Below are 15,429 nucleotides of genomic sequence, written 5' to 3' on the forward strand. Positions count from 1 at the left end.
GATTTTTTTTTTCTTTTCAAACAGTTACGGTTGCCTGTGGAGGTTTTGTTTGTCTGCAAACACCTGCTAACGAGCAGCGGTAAAAAAAAAAACTCACGGTGGAGAAGGCAGGCTAGCCCTGAAAATCATCCTTTATCTTCATGTTTAACTCTGATCTGGACCATTTTCATTCAAATGAAAATGATGTACTAAATAAAGTCTTGAAAGCAGCATTATAGTTTTACAGATAGAGTGAGCTGAGGGATGCTATTCCTATGCAGTTCTATATAATCCAACTTACTACTGTAATCAAAGCAGTCACCCCTTACTGGACGTGAGAAAGATTGCAGGTTTAAGGCACTTCCATATTCCATCTTTCACTTACAGTTTGAGAGTAATTTAAGCACTAAATTGACAGCAGTCCCAATGCTGTTTATCACAGCACTCGATCACATAAGTTTACTTGTATTTATTAAGCTATTCCTGATATAGTTTGACGCATCAAACCAGTTTTCAACTCTTAAAAGATGTTTATTGTTTTTAATAAGTACATTGGTTTCAAAGTGATACCAGCAGAACAAAACTCAATAAATAAAACACTGGTGGTGGGAGCAAATTAGCCCACTTTATGCTCAGTTTAAAAAGCAGTGAACAAACAGCAAACATACTCTTTCTGTTTAAACTTGCGTTTCTTCCACATTCTTTCAGACCGACCTGCCAACCTTGTGTAAAACTCAATGCCTGCTTTATTGTATTTACATGTAACAAAACAGAAACAAGTGACAAAGCCTGGAATGCTGGGAATCAATACAAAAGTGAGATAACTGTAGATGCACGTACAGCTGGAGGAACGTAGGCCACTGGTAGAAATAGGGTCCATTTACATGAGGAAGCACCTAGTTGCTTACAACAGAGTGGTAACAACTGACAACAGCTTCATATAAACCTTTGCCCAAAGACAGATATATGGCACAGTAAGAAAAGTTTCCTTTAAACTAGCTAAACTTAATCTCTTACAATGATGAGTTTTTTTTCGCTTCTCTTCCTCGAGATATCACGTGATAGCTTGCAGCGTGGGAAGGCCGTCTTGCAAAAATTCTGTGCCACACTCAGGAAACATCTGGAGAGAAGGGAGGTGAAATATAAATAAAGTAACCAGAAGTGCCAGTTTAAATTTAAAATCGTAGAGTTCGAAGTGAAAGCCGAGGCTTTGTCCTTTACATCGAATGTGGAAATAAGGTGGGATTAAAAATAAAAAGGAACTCACAGCTTGCAGGTTGCTCCCCAAATCGTCGCATTAACTGATCATGTGTGAACTTCACAAAGGTGTCATATTGTTCTGAAATCAAAGTCAACCAGTTAAAACATTTTACTTCACAACTATTGTTTGCTAGTTGGGGAAAATATGTGGCTAACATTTGCTGGTTCAGTTTTTTTAAACACATTAGCATTGGGTACCAACCGGCCAACTTCGAAGTCATGGTCTCCTCGTATTCCTCCCGAACCTTCTCTTCCCTTTCTTTCAGCAGGCGTTCGCAGATCATTCCAACTTGTCTGAGGGTGAATAATGGCTGTTCTTTTCTAGATGGAGAGACTCCTCCAGAGGATGTTCCTGTATAAATAAATAACAATCAAACCTTAAAACCGCACTGTAGAATGGGCTTTATGATTATTTGAGCTTAACCTTGCGCCTTTGCCCACCTGCCATGCTGGAAGCATTCATAGTAGACGACTGGGATGGGGATTCTGGCGAATAGCAGCACTCTGACTGTTGGTAGCCTCCATCTAGATGCTTTCTCTTTTGAATGCGTTTGTACTCCTGTTTGATGCTGTTGAGGATTTGTTCTAGTGGGGTAAACAGACAAGCAGGGCGTCCATTAGTAACAGCTGTCATGTTTTCACCTTTGGGGCGACCGTGGCTCAGGGGGTTGGGAAGCGGGCTCTCTGTCCTGGTCGTTGTGTCCTTGGGCAAGACACTTTACCCTACTTGCCTACTGGTGTTGGCCAGAGGGGCCGATGGCGCGATATGGCAGCCTCGCTTCTGTCAGTCTGCCCCAGGGCAGCTGTGGCTACAACCGTAGCTTGCCTCCACCAGTGTGTGAATGTGAGAGTGAATGAATAGTAGCATTGTAAAGCGCTTTGGGTGCCTTGAAAAGCGCTATATAAATCCAATCCATTATTTGACACAGAGTGACTCAACATGTTGTTGTTGCCCCCCTCCAGATAGTAAACAAGCAGGCCAACTTAGCCAGCATTACCTGCACTAAGTCTTGATGAAGACTCCCCGAATGGCGAAGGCTCCATGCTGAGATATTTCCTAGGGGATGAGGATGACGGGGACACGGGGATGCATCTTCGTCTTTTGGGGGATGTAGGACTCATGAGCGGATCGAAATCCATGGTCCTCTTCAAAGTGGCTCCACACGCCATGACTTCAGTTTGTTAAAAGGGAGAGATTGCACGTAAAAACACCGAAACAAGGCAATAACGAGGAGATGACATCAACTATTTTGGACAGCTGCTAACCGAGCCTAATTTTTTACACAACTAGCTAATTGTTAGGTTCAAATCCGTTTCCTTTGTCGATGGATAAAACTACGAGCATACTGCGCAGCTCCGGCTTTAAATGTCTGCTAGCGAACTAGCGTTAGCTACTCCTGCTAGCCAATAATAAAAATAAAAAAACAAAGCTAACGTTAGCTGTGGCTGCCGCTGGCGTGAGCGTGTGTCCTGGTTAACGTTTGTATAAAGCTGTTTTTATGTTACCTTCTGGGGAGGGGGGAAGTTGGCCTGCAGCACCGCGCTCACCAGCTCGTGTTGTTAAAGTTGTTTCTCAAAAGTTGAAGTGACGATCAGCCAGCTGCAGGCCAACTGTCTGCTGTTAGATAGGGGGGCTAGCTAGCACAACTTAGCTGCCTGTTTTTGATGCGATGTTGTCGCTGTCGGCTTCTCTGGTTAGTGACGTCACGTCTAAAAAAAAACCCCCCAACAATCTCAAAACGCGTTGAATTCTGGATTATGTAGTGAACCATGAAGCGTAAACCAATGACAAAACATGACAGCGCATCAAAAGTCAAAAAGTATGGGTCATAAACCCCGTTTAATTTAATTGATAATTGGTTTAATTTTAGCTTTGAGGAATAAACTTCACATTTGACAGTTTGTTGTGATTCTTTTCTCTCCGCATCCTGTATTTCTACTCTTAATACACTCGTTTGTTTTAATATTGGAGTAAATATTGGAGTAACTGATGAAAACAATGCAGAGGCTCAGCTATTATAGCCTATTATGAAACCTGCAGCTGTTTTAGTGACAACGCTGAAGGCAAAATGTCAAACCATTACATACAGAGCCTCTGTGCTTTGCCCGAGGATGATGGACATTCCTTCTAACATCATATTACTAATTTCCGTGTGGAGTTTTTCATGTTCTCCTCGTGTCTGCGTGCGTTCTCACCGGCTTTCTCCCACAGTCCGAAGACTTGCTGTTAGTGGGGTTAGGTTAGCTGGTGATTCTAAATTGGCCATCAGTGTGAATGTGAATACGAATGAGTCTCTCTGTGTCTGTCTGATTCTCTCTGTGTTAGCCCTGCGACAGACTGGTGATCTGTTCAGTATGCACCCTGTCTCTTGCCCGGAGGTAGGTGGGACAGGCTTCAGCCCCCCGCAAGCAGAAGAGAATGGATGGAACATTTTTTTTTAGCTTAAAAAAGGAATAAAATACAGCAGGTATTATTACAAAGCAATAAAAGGCCCTTTTTAAAAAAAATGGGATAAAAACATGAAGGATATTACAGGGGGACATGAGTGCCTAAATGAATTAAAGAAATACATAATTAAATAATTAATTACATTTGTCATTAATAAATTAAAATGAGAAAGAATTAATAATCAAACATATAAATAATTAATTACACAAGTTCATTTCATTAAATTATTTAATCAATTATTTATTTGAAATTTCAATTAAAATCACATCTAAACGATTATTTAATGATCTTATTATTGAATTTTTTTCAATTCATTTTGGCCCTTGTGGCGCTCCGCATAAAGCTTTCTTCTTCAGCGTGTAGAGATGGCTTCACTCAGCTGATGTGTACAGCTCTAAGCATGCCTCTAAAGGCAACAGATATTAGTAATTCCATTCTTAAAATGCTGATACAGATATCTATAATTGGATTTCAGCATGTTGACTTGGGATTATCAGTAGTGGAAATGTCATTTCCCAATTCAGCTATCAACTAATGCATTTCACACTTCTCAGCAAATCATTTTGGGACATGTTTGCCTAATTAGCTAATTTTTAGATTACGTGATTACGTGTATATGTGTTGCTTAAATGATTGACAATGTCTGACTAATGTGCATTTGTTTTTTATTGCCATATGTAATTGCGACAGATACCATTATCCGATGATCTAAAAATCTGATATTCCATAGCTTATTTTTTTACTCTTTCAAACACACACAAAATCAGAATTACCAACCATGTGTTTGTGAGGTTCCAAACACTTGTTCCCAACAGGGAAGTTGCAGAGTACCATCTGGTGGACAAACTATGCAACGTCAGCACTTAAGAATTTGTTGGTTGCTGTTTCTCAACTTTTTAAAATTTACAAATTGCATCTGTAATATGGGATTGCCACTAGTGAGAATTTAACTGTTGATGTCAGCAAATTCTGATGAACTGAGCTGTAAATATCATTATTTACAACTGGAACTTGTCAGCATTGCATCACGAATGTGGCGACTTGGAATTAGAAAAAGTCTAAGTTGAACTGACATTTTTCTATCAGTATTTTTTGTTTGACTAGGTGTCAAACAGCAAAAGTTGAAAAAGTAGTAATTTAAGTTACTGACATCAATGGACATTTCAACTAGTGATAAATAAATACGAATGTTAAAAGGAAGAACAGTCAAAAAGCATCAAATATAGTTCAAATGTGAAGATAATTATCACCACATGAGGGCAGTGTTACACAAAAAGACACATAGGAGTTTATTCTTCTACTAACTCCTAAAAAGTACCAAGGGGTCACAAGGCGAAAGGTTAAAGAAAGGAAAGATGACACTTTCATGACTCTGAAATATTTACATTAATAGCTTTTGTCTTGTTTCTGAAAAAGTAAAATATCGTACTTTAAGGCCAATCACACTCAAAACTCACCTTTACTTGTAGAACATGTGACACTCCAATACCCCAGATAGTGACATACATTTTTGACTTTGAAAAGGAAAGAAAAAAAACCGTATTGTGCGTGTGTGCGCAGTAAGTTTAGGTACCGATAAGCTGATTTTCACCATTTTATTGAAAAAGATACCAGGCATGTTGACAAAGTTATGATAAAAATAGACAAATTTCACATTTTCGAGCACATTCTTCCATTTACACACAGGAATGAGACACAGTGGCACAAAGTATGCTTCACAGGAATATGACAGTGTAGATTTGTACAAAAGATGCTCTTTTTTTTGTAAGCCGGTGTGAAAAAAAGCAGCTAAGCAACACTCCCAAAACACCACAGGCTATAGTTTTGATCTGATCAAAAGGCCATTCATAGTTCAACACTTTGCTTTTCAAAATAAATAAATAAGGTACTGACAAACTTCACAATATCATGGACTTACAAAATCATCAATAGTCACTTGAAAATTATTAATGAAATGCTTTTACTTACAGCAATGTTCTGTTATTCCAAACTGCTATTTTGTATGAGGATGGACACATTTTCACCTTGCATGACTGCCACAATGTTGCCGTATAATGTAATGTGAAAATCTTCAAATGCAGTTTGTCTTTACTGCTAAATCTGTAAAAAAAAATCAGACAACAGCAAAGATAACAAAGCATAGCATTTTCTTTGTAACAATGGAGAGAAATGCCCTTTTTTCTTATACACCTATAATATTTATTGAATTATTCTTCATAAAATTGCCATTGTCAGTCAGACAACTCATTTTTCGCAAAAATGAGAACATAATGAAATAAGTACAGCCCTCATTAGACTAATCACACTCCACTCTACAGGGATCCAGTTTTATAACATTACAGATTAAAAAACAACAACAAAAACTTGCTTTCAGTTCTGTTTGTCAGTCATTTTGGCACATTTCACAGTCACAGAAGAGTGCACTAGGAGGATGGGGGCTATTCTACACTATCCTGACTTCACAGTTGTCTTGAGCAGATTGGACCGTCTTTTATTAGACCGGCTCTGCAGCAGAAGTGTCAGTCCCTCCAGAAACTGTAACCTGGGCTACTTTAATTCGAGTCTTTGCACAGTTTCCTCCATCTATCCCCGCCCTGCCTGCTGTGGCTCTCACGCTCTTGATGTTCCAGTCACTCTCAGCGCTGCTGTCCAGAGTCTGCGTTGCTCCCCGGCACATATGGCAAATGTTGAGGAAGGCCCTGCGCAGGTCCTTGCTCCTCATGGCGTAGATCACAGGGTTCACGGTGGAGTTGAGCAGGCAGAGCATGCTGCAAAAGGCAAAAATGGTCTTGATGAAGTCGTTCACCTTCCCAAAGAGGTCGTAAACCATGATGGCTAGGAGTGGACCCCAGCAGATGATGAGGGCCACCAGGATCAAGACCAGGGTTTTAGCCAGACGGAGGTCCATACGGGCTTGGTCAGGCCTTACCGTCTGCACTTTAGCCCCCTCTGCGGTGTAGACAATCACGCTTCTCTGAGAGGTGCGGCTTAGCATGCGGACTGCGTGGTGATGAGACTTCCAGAGGATGAACATATAGGCGTAGATGATGAATAAGAGCAAAATGCTCGTCATCCCAATCCAAAACATCAGGTACTTTTGGTCAATTAGAGGGAAAATGTCAGAGCAGACTGACCCGAGACGCTTGCAGTTCCAGCCCAGCAGCGGCAGCAGTGAGATGATGATGGAGATGGTCCACATCATGCTGAATGCAATGACAGCTTTAGTCTTTGTGATGATTCGCTTGTACGCCATAGGCCTGTGGATGGAGACGTAGCGGTCTATTGCAGTGAGAAACAAGCTGCCCACAGAGGCAGTGAAGGAGGCAATAACCCCAGCCAGCTTGAAGAGGAAAATATTAGGGCTGTCCTTTCGGTGGAGGACATGGAAGTCCAAGAAGCTGTAAACAAAGATGATGCTTCCTATTAGATCAGCCACAGCCAAGCTGCCAATGAAGTGGTATGAAGGGCGGGATCGAAGGGTCTGGGAGTGCAGGATCACGCACAGCACCACGAGGTTCTCCAGCACAGTAAATGTACCCAGAGTGAGTGCCAAGATGGCAACCGCGAGCTGCTGGCCGGGAGTGAGGATCATAAAACACTCCATATTGTCTGCTAAGTTCTCAGCGCACTGTGGCGCTCCTCCACTCTCCACAGCGGTAGCATTACCCAGCAGCAAGTCTGAGACATTGGTGGGAAAAATGGGAGAGAGGGCGCTGAAAATGACCTCCTTGCTTCCAGAGACAATCCCGGGAAAGGAGCTGCTGATGGGAGCAGAGTGAGTTTTCTCATAGTGGAATCCATTCTTGATCAGCCTCGAGTCTGCTGAGGGGTCGTCGTAGATGGCATCATTGGAGCCGAAATACTGGACACCTGTTGTTAAGGTGCTCACCGTGGTGCCTGCTATCCTGTGCAAAGCCAGCTTCATGGTTTTTGAGGCTGTAGAGATGCTCAGTGGAGAGGTATGTGAGGTATTAGGAGTGTAGAAGAGCACATCTATGAAGAAAAATGCAATTATTTATTAGAACACAAGAAAGTACCTCTTGTTACATCACATTAAAACATATTCAATACAGGAGATAGTGCCAGCTCTTATTTAAAGATTAATATAGTGGAAGATGAATTTGTTACTAGGAGTTATTCTGTGTATCGACCAGCTGACTCCACAACAGATGCATCCCAGACAATAGTGGGAAACTGAACAGTTGATGACAAACCTGTGCAGCCTCGGGGGAAATCACTGCATTAAGAATGTAGGACATAGAGGGATTTCTTATTAATTAAAGAAGGTCATTAAGCATTACGATATTTTGCAGCAATCACTGGACTAATTAGACATCAAGGGAGGGACACGATGAAGAGCGACTGTATCTGTCCGATGGATCATTTACATTGTAATGTCGGTAATGATGGTATTAATTATTAACAGTTTTTCAAAAGGCGAGAGCGCGATAGTAGTATGGAAGCTACCAGCAGCACTCACAAGAACAAATAAAGAAAAACAAAACTGCGAAAAACGCTTACCTTGATTTTCTCGCTACAAATACCCAGCACGGATCCATTACGCGAAAAAAATAAATAAATAAAAAATAGAAATAAAAACAATTCAGTTACACTGGGAGTAAACCGGTCTGCTGTTTCTGCCTTCACTCCTGACCAACATTTAAAGTAACTGAAAACCCAAAAACTGGAAGCGAGAATAAAAATCTGTTGGTTGTTGTTCTTGCTTTGGTGGTTTAATAATCACGAGCTGACTCCTCGGATACTGCTAGTGTCAAACATACAGTAAAGCCAAGCAGGCAGCCGGTGGGGTGTGTGGGTTTGCCGGAGCAGGCGGTTATAAAGGCTGCGCTTTGTGCGCCTGCTAGTCACGTGATCTGAGGTGTTGGAGCGCAGTGGGAAGCGCATCATCCACGACCAGCATCATCCAATACCTTGGTTATTTACACAGCGATGGAACCCAGCTGTGTTACTGTTGAGTTATTTCATCACATAGCAAGGAATTTCAACTACACACCAAAAACAACTAAAAAAAATGCGCAGTTTTAGCTCTTTTATTGTCACTTTTTCATGTTTCAGATCAAATTTTAGTATTAGATAAAATATTACAAACAAAAAGACGCAGTTCTTAAATGATGATGTCATTTATTAAAAGAAAAGGGTTCGCCGAACCTAAAAAACTTTTTCTCATCTCTGGAGAAATTTTTGCCCACTGTTCTTTTAAGGATTGTTTTAAATCAGTCACATTGGAGGGATTTTGAGCATGAATGGCAAAATCAAAGTCCAGACTTGAGGAGGGCAGACTCTTTTTCTTTTCCATTCATTGATAGACTTGTTGGTTTGTTTTGGATCATTGTCCTGCTGCATAACCCCAAGTGTTCTTGAGTTTCGGGGCAGGACATGATGGGTGGATATTCTCCTTCAGGATTTTCTGGTAGAGAGCAGAATTCATTGCTCAGTCGATACAGCAAGTCGTCCAGGTCCCGACGCAGCAAAGCAGCCCGAAGCCATCACAAGCTGTTACCTTGTACCCCACACTCTCAGAAATAGAGGTACGAGAGAAGAACATTTTTGTACCTATAGGTACATTTAAAAAAAAATGTTCCCTTAAAAGTACAATACTGGTCTTTAAAAGTCCAGAAATGCCCCTTTAAAGGTACAATTTGAAATAAAGTACAAATCTGTACCATTTTGACCTGTACTGCAGTGACAGTGGCAGAATGTGGTAATGGGTCAGCATGGGAAAATCTGGATGGGCCTGGTTAATTGTAAAATTCATATGAGATGTGAGTGTGCTCATAAAAGCTACATGTTATAATCAAATCTGTTGGTCCTCTCCTCTGTACATAAATTATCCTATGATGCAAAGAATATCTGTAACCTACCTTTGTGTAAGTTATGTTAAATTATATTTTAAAAACACACACAATGACATGCAGGCACAACCAAATGATGTTAAAAAAAACTGGTCCATTTCCATTTTATTAAGTTTCAGTTATAATTTTTAATGTTTTAAATCTTGGTTGTAGCCTTCAAAAACGTGAAATCATATTACTGTTATGTTTGGCCATTTACTTTTTCGCTTTTACTACATCCTAGAATTGTTCATTAATTGGGAGGTTTTTATGGAATTTGCAACATCAAGTTAAACCGAGGTTCTTTGGAAGTTAAAATGTCAAGCAGATTTTTATGTTACGGTGACTACATTTTGTAAGTTACAAATATAGTTCGCCAAGACAGCATAACGGTTTCCAAACGCATTAATACCACAATGTCCATGTATCAAGTTCGCAACGCGCATTAATCCCAAAGGCTGAAAAGCCAGCAGCGATGAGTGCTCCGCCTCCGCGCTGACTAGCGTTGACGCAGAAAATGACTCTCGGGGGTTATCGACACGGAGGAGCTCCTTAAAAAGTTGATGGAAGAAGGCATTGATGTCAGACGACGAGGCGCAAAGGTTTAGAGGTAAGTCGGGTGTGATTTTGTGTTTTTATAAAAATTACAACGTGTAATTTTACAGTAGAGTTAGCAAAAGTCCGAAGAGCTAGCTTTAACACGGGTGAATGCTAGCAGTTAGCTAAGTTTTAAACAAAGAAAGGTACAAATGTGGACTATTTAGACTGTTGGTGGAATGTTCAACGTCTGTCTGCCCGCCGTATTCCAGTGTTTTATCAATAAATAGTCACTAACCGTGTACAACAATGTAAAAAAATCAATAATTTCTCAAAACATGATAGTATGTAAATATAGGTATTAACAAAATCGTTCTCTAAGCAAAATTCATCCCATCTAACGTGTTTCCCGCTCAAAGGGATTTTAAACAATGGAAGGTACACATTTGTACCATTCCACCTACTTAGTGGGATTTGGGATTTTCGAATATGAAAACTGTAAGCTCTGCGCAGGGACACTGTCTGCAACCCAAGAATTGTTAAGATGATTGGGGAAACAGCTAATGATTTTTTTTGTCTCTAAATCTGATTATTATTATTTTCTGTACTAACTGATTAATCAATCTGTTTATTAGCTTTAGAATTTTTGTTCAAGGGTTAAAGCACTTTACATTTATCTCCAGTCTGTGTCTTTAAACATGTCAAAAGTTTAAATCCTCAATGTAAAATGTCATTCTTTTGTCTATTCTGCTCTTTTCATTTCCAGTTGTGTGATGAGGTTGATTTAATGCATCCCTGCCAAGACAACATCTGTCGCCGCTTTAGCAAAAACTTCACTGCTGTTCTTCAAATGACCAAGGATTTGCCACTGAAGAAGGTCTACATGGAGGCAAGAGAGAATGCACTGGCTGAAGACATTACAGGTGCTAATTTGACCTCATACAAATAGTAAATTTTGTGACAATTCATTTGCTCTCTCTTCCAAAGATAATTGATGTACCATAGTGTCATGTGAAGAGCATGTTAATGGGAATTTGCATGCTATCAAAATCTAATGAAGTGCATTTGCATCTGTATGACCTAGGAATTGACTTCAAGGGGGCACTTCTCTTGCCATCCATCTTCAAGGAGAAGATAGAAGATTTCATCATCCTTGGAGAGGTAAATGCATGATGCAATGCATAGCCTTTGGCCACAAGTTTCATTCTTGGTGTTTTGTTGGCATGGAGCTGAATTCAGCTGCGGTTCAGCATCACAGCTAAGCTAATGTAGGGGAAACACTGCTGTTAATCCACAGTGCTGCTGTGCTCTTGGGTTTTGTCTGGTGTTTATATAGATAGATAGACCTTTATTGTCCCCTTAGGGAAATTCTTCTTCACAGGTACTGTCACTGTCAGGGGTGATTGCTTTTGCCCTTGAATATTATGTCAAACTTTAGCAGCTTATCAAACACTACCACAACAGTCATTGGTCAAGAAGCTTTTTGTTTGGAGTATGGGCCATGTTTACAGGTTATCAGAATAGACAGTTTTGTTTTCTAGCAAATAAAGAAGGTAATTTGAGGAATCTGTTGAAAATCCACTTGGCACATATTGCTTAAACATACTGTATACTAATGTTTTTCTTCCTCTTCTGCAGAATACTCCCACGAGTCCATACCCAACCATTCGAATGAAGGATAAGAGTTGGACAACTGCCCTCTTAAGACAGTGTCGCCGTGTTGTGACAGTTGAAGGAGTGGATGTTTGCTCGTGCCGCTCGCTGGATGAGGCCTACATCTCAGCATTCTCCACCTTCTTCGTGTTCAACATGACCTACCCTGCATACTTCAAGAAAACGCTTGTCTTTCTTCAGAACTGCATTGTCAACATAGGAGACCAGGGAGACAAACCCCTGCCAGTAAGTGTCGCCAGGGTACTTAACCAACTCTATTAAATATGCCCCCACCCAAGTGTCACTACCTTATTGACTACCCAATGCTGATTTTGATGTATGGTCCTCTTCGCCCTTTGTGGTGTATGAGATATGAAAGCAAGCATCAATATTTCAAAAATCTAGCGAGTAAATGCAAAAACTTTGTAAACATCACTGCAACTCTTAGCAATCGTCATCAAATGAAACAGTGCTGGGAGTTTTCTTCAGATAAGTTGCTTGTTGACTTTGAACATTCACTCAGCACAAGTGTCAGTGTGCCATTTTCATCTCTGCCAGGTGACTTACAGAATGCTCTGGAAATGAACAAAAGTTTTACAGATGTGCATTTTCAGGATAAAGTGCTTCAGCGTGTGTCTGCTATATCTGTCAGCAGTGTCAAATATGAACTTGAGGATGTTTTTGTAGTTGGCCATGTACACACTGAAGCCATACCTCAATTCTTTAAAATCAAGTATATTTTGAATGTTGATACTTGTTGGGTATTGTGTGGGAAACTGTTACTTCCTTGCACTTGTGAATGTCATTTCCATGCTTACCAAGTGGCAGTTGACAATGACTGGATCCTGTTCAATCCAGGAAATGAATTAGACTTTCAAGCTCTAGACACCTATTAAGTTGATGATAGGCGGTTTGTGTCCTTGAGGTATTCTGTGTGACGTGATTGCAAGAACATTTTTATGTATGTATGTATGCGTGCGTGCGTGCGTATGTATGTGCGTGCTTGTTGAAGTAGAGCAAAACATTTGTGTGGACAGTTTTTTAAATACATGCCATCTCTGTGATCCGTCAAAACATTGTGTTCAGGTGTTTAATGTCTTTATGTGATTGTTTACTTTTTTTCTTCTTCTTCTTCTTCTTCTTCTTCTTCTTCTTCTTCTTCTTCTTCTTCTTCTTCTTCTTCTTCTTCTTCTTCTTCTTCTTCTTCTTCTTCTTCTTCTTCTTCTTCTTCTTCTTCTTCTTCTTCTTCTTTTTTTTTTTTTTTTTTTAAATGAATGTATTTTTCTTGACATGTCCTATGGCAGGGGTGTCAAACTCAAATACACAGTGGGCCAAAATTCAAATCTAGAACAAGGTCGCGGGCTAACATTAATATTTATTGAAAAATATCTTCCTCCAGATATAAGAATGAATCTCTTCTTATGGACTCAAACAAGTTTTGGTGAAAAACTGAATGTGGAACAAGCAAAGCTTAATACTAAACAATGTATATATTAGCTGTATAATACCAGTAGGCCAGCTGTAATGGTAATCTGGTATGGCTTCGCGGGCCAAATGTAATTAGGCTGCGGGCCAGAGTTTGACACCTATGTCCTATGGCAATATACGAATGTAATCAAGGATGTATTCCTGTGGTTGTTTAAGTGCTTTGATGTGATTCTATTATCGAAAATAAATGGTTAAATAACCAAATATTTTGGACTATTGGGGGTACATTTTTGTCTCTTTAGGTACGAAATAGGTTGTCGCTGGGGGGGTACCCTCATAGGTACCCTATTGTACCCTTTTCAAGGGAACATTTCTGTACTATAGTTTCAAGGTACATTTATGTCTTAGGAAAGTACATGATTGTACTTCAGATGGTACAACTTCATAAGGTACAAAAATGTACCAAGCCTAAAGGGTACAGAAATGTCCTTCAAAAAGGAACACCCCCAGCGACAAGCATTTGTACCCTTTTTGGTACACTTTGGTACCCCTATTTCTGAGAGTGCAGTGTAGAACAAACAGATACTTCATACCATCATTACTTTGGCTGTATTCACTGTTTTCTTCCTTGAACTTATTTCTTGTTATTCTGTGCCTTGACATGCAACACTGATTGTGATTCTTGTTTAAAAGCTGTAGGTTGTGTCAGTTTGTGAGTAGCATGTGTGGTTAAGCAGCAAACAGTTTGCCATTTTGGGGGATTAATAAAGTAACCTGAACCAGAATCTAAAATGTGAGATGGGCCTCTGTGTTCTTTTAGGTCAGCAGTGATTTTTCCTCATGGATGCCTCTTTAATCATGAGACAAGTGAGGACTGCAGTTCTTTAGATGTTGTTCTGGGTTCTTTTGTGACCCCCTGGATGAGCCATTCATGCGCTTTTGGAGTATTTTTGATAGACTGCTCCTGGGAAGGTTCACCGCTGCTTTCCCAGTATGTGTCCCAAAAGCTCATAAAATACATTTTTTGCAACCCTTTTCAGAGGATCTCTCGGCTGTTTCTTTAGATCATGACGCAATATGTTGCTTTCTGACGTCTCTTAGCCAAGCAAATGTGTCAAATACATCAAGAGAGAAGTCCGGAGGACATTCTAGGAAGTTCTCTTCTCCATGAGCATGAGCATTTCCCCTCTCCTTTTCTTATGAAAAGGAAAGCTGTGAAGACAACACTTCTTCTCATCTTACAATTGGAAATCAATTACAGTGTTGCATGTGATTTTAATGGTGTGTAAGTGAGGGCATTTATGGGATTTATGGCCTGCAGTAGAAGTATTTGTGGTTCTTTTTAAACTTTAATGCTTTTCTTTATGTACTTGTTGCTGATATGTGTGAAATGTAGTTTCACGACCTTCTCATTGTTGTGTTTTAGCTGAAGTTTTTATGCTGACGTTCACTTTCATGTGAACATTTTTTTCTTTGTGGTGGCTTGTGATTACAATCATCTCAAGCTAATTTTAAAAAATGGACCATGATGTGTATTTTTAGTGCAGTGTTCAAGCTACTAAATCTATTCTGAACACTATTCATCTATTTATTTACTGTAGACGGGAGTCACATTCACACCATTAGGAGTCCTTTTCCTGTCCTGCACAGCTGCGCAATTATTTCCACTATGCACTCCCAGTAGAGCCATCTCCCAAATTACATGTATCTTGTTGTGGAAAATACATGACATTTGGCGATTCAACATTATGGGAGAACAATAAAAGACACTGCGCGCGATGCCAGTGCCTCCAGATTTGGCAGAACAAAAGAGGCTGAGGAGTCATCCAAGTAATTGCTCAACGCTTGCTAAGCTGAGATTGATTCAGATTCTAGCAGCCGCTGATCACTCGCGGCGGGACAGTATATCCAAGACAGACAGTGTAAGCGAAACATCAACGAGTAATAAATGGCGTTTGTGGAATTCATCTGTAGTTGTGACTTCCATTCAGACTGCTTGTTCGTTCATGTTTGGAACAAAGTTTTAACGTGGCGTCAATCCACTCCCAAAGCAGTGGGCAGACACTTGCGACACACATCAATCATAATAATTATCATGGTTATTTCAGTCACCGAGGGCGGGATTTTAAAGACAGACTTGTCTGTGAAGACAAAAGGCCTCTTTATGACTCTATCATCAACTTGTAGAAGCTCATTTTTTTCTAAATCCTCTGCACTGGAAGGCTGCTGCCATTGTCACATCCATCTGGCTTCGTGGATGAACATTGCAAA

At 40.2% G+C, this 15,429-nt stretch overlaps 3 protein-coding genes across 3 annotated transcripts; 1 reads left to right on the top strand and 2 right to left on the bottom strand.

Annotated features, from left to right (window-relative positions):
* Positions 1–489: 489 nt before the first annotated feature.
* On the bottom strand, positions 490–2,948 carry LOC309695124 (akirin-2-like). Its single transcript, XM_082515589.1, has 6 exons — positions 2,746–2,948; positions 2,238–2,411; positions 1,681–1,824; positions 1,442–1,591; positions 1,247–1,318; positions 490–1,099 (listed from the first exon to the last, which is right to left on the bottom strand). The coding sequence occupies exons 2-6, from the start codon at positions 2,407–2,409 to the stop codon at positions 1,089–1,091; spliced, it is 549 nt and encodes a 182-aa protein (XP_082371715.1). The 5' UTR covers positions 2,410–2,411; positions 2,746–2,948; the 3' UTR covers positions 490–1,088.
* A 2,340-nt stretch (positions 2,949–5,288) lies between these two features.
* LOC309696241 (cannabinoid receptor type 1B-like) lies at positions 5,289–8,507 on the bottom strand. The gene is made up of 2 exons (XM_082517391.1): positions 8,210–8,507; positions 5,289–7,681 (listed from the first exon to the last, which is right to left on the bottom strand). The coding sequence occupies exon 2, from the start codon at positions 7,611–7,613 to the stop codon at positions 6,183–6,185; it is 1,431 nt and encodes a 476-aa protein (XP_082373517.1). The 5' UTR covers positions 7,614–7,681; positions 8,210–8,507; the 3' UTR covers positions 5,289–6,182.
* A 1,486-nt stretch (positions 8,508–9,993) lies between these two features.
* LOC309694849 (uncharacterized protein) lies at positions 9,994–14,043 on the top strand. The gene is made up of 4 exons (XM_082515092.1): positions 9,994–10,150; positions 10,844–11,000; positions 11,162–11,238; positions 11,716–14,043. The coding sequence occupies exons 2-4, from the start codon at positions 10,865–10,867 to the stop codon at positions 12,010–12,012; spliced, it is 510 nt and encodes a 169-aa protein (XP_082371218.1). The 5' UTR covers positions 9,994–10,150; positions 10,844–10,864; the 3' UTR covers positions 12,013–14,043.
* The last annotated feature ends 1,386 nt before the right edge of the window (positions 14,044–15,429 follow it).

The sequence above is a fragment of the Aulonocara stuartgranti genome (assembly GCF_965226115.1).
Source record: "Aulonocara stuartgranti genome assembly, chromosome: 19".
Lineage (NCBI taxonomy): Eukaryota > Metazoa > Chordata > Actinopteri > Cichliformes > Cichlidae > Aulonocara > Aulonocara stuartgranti.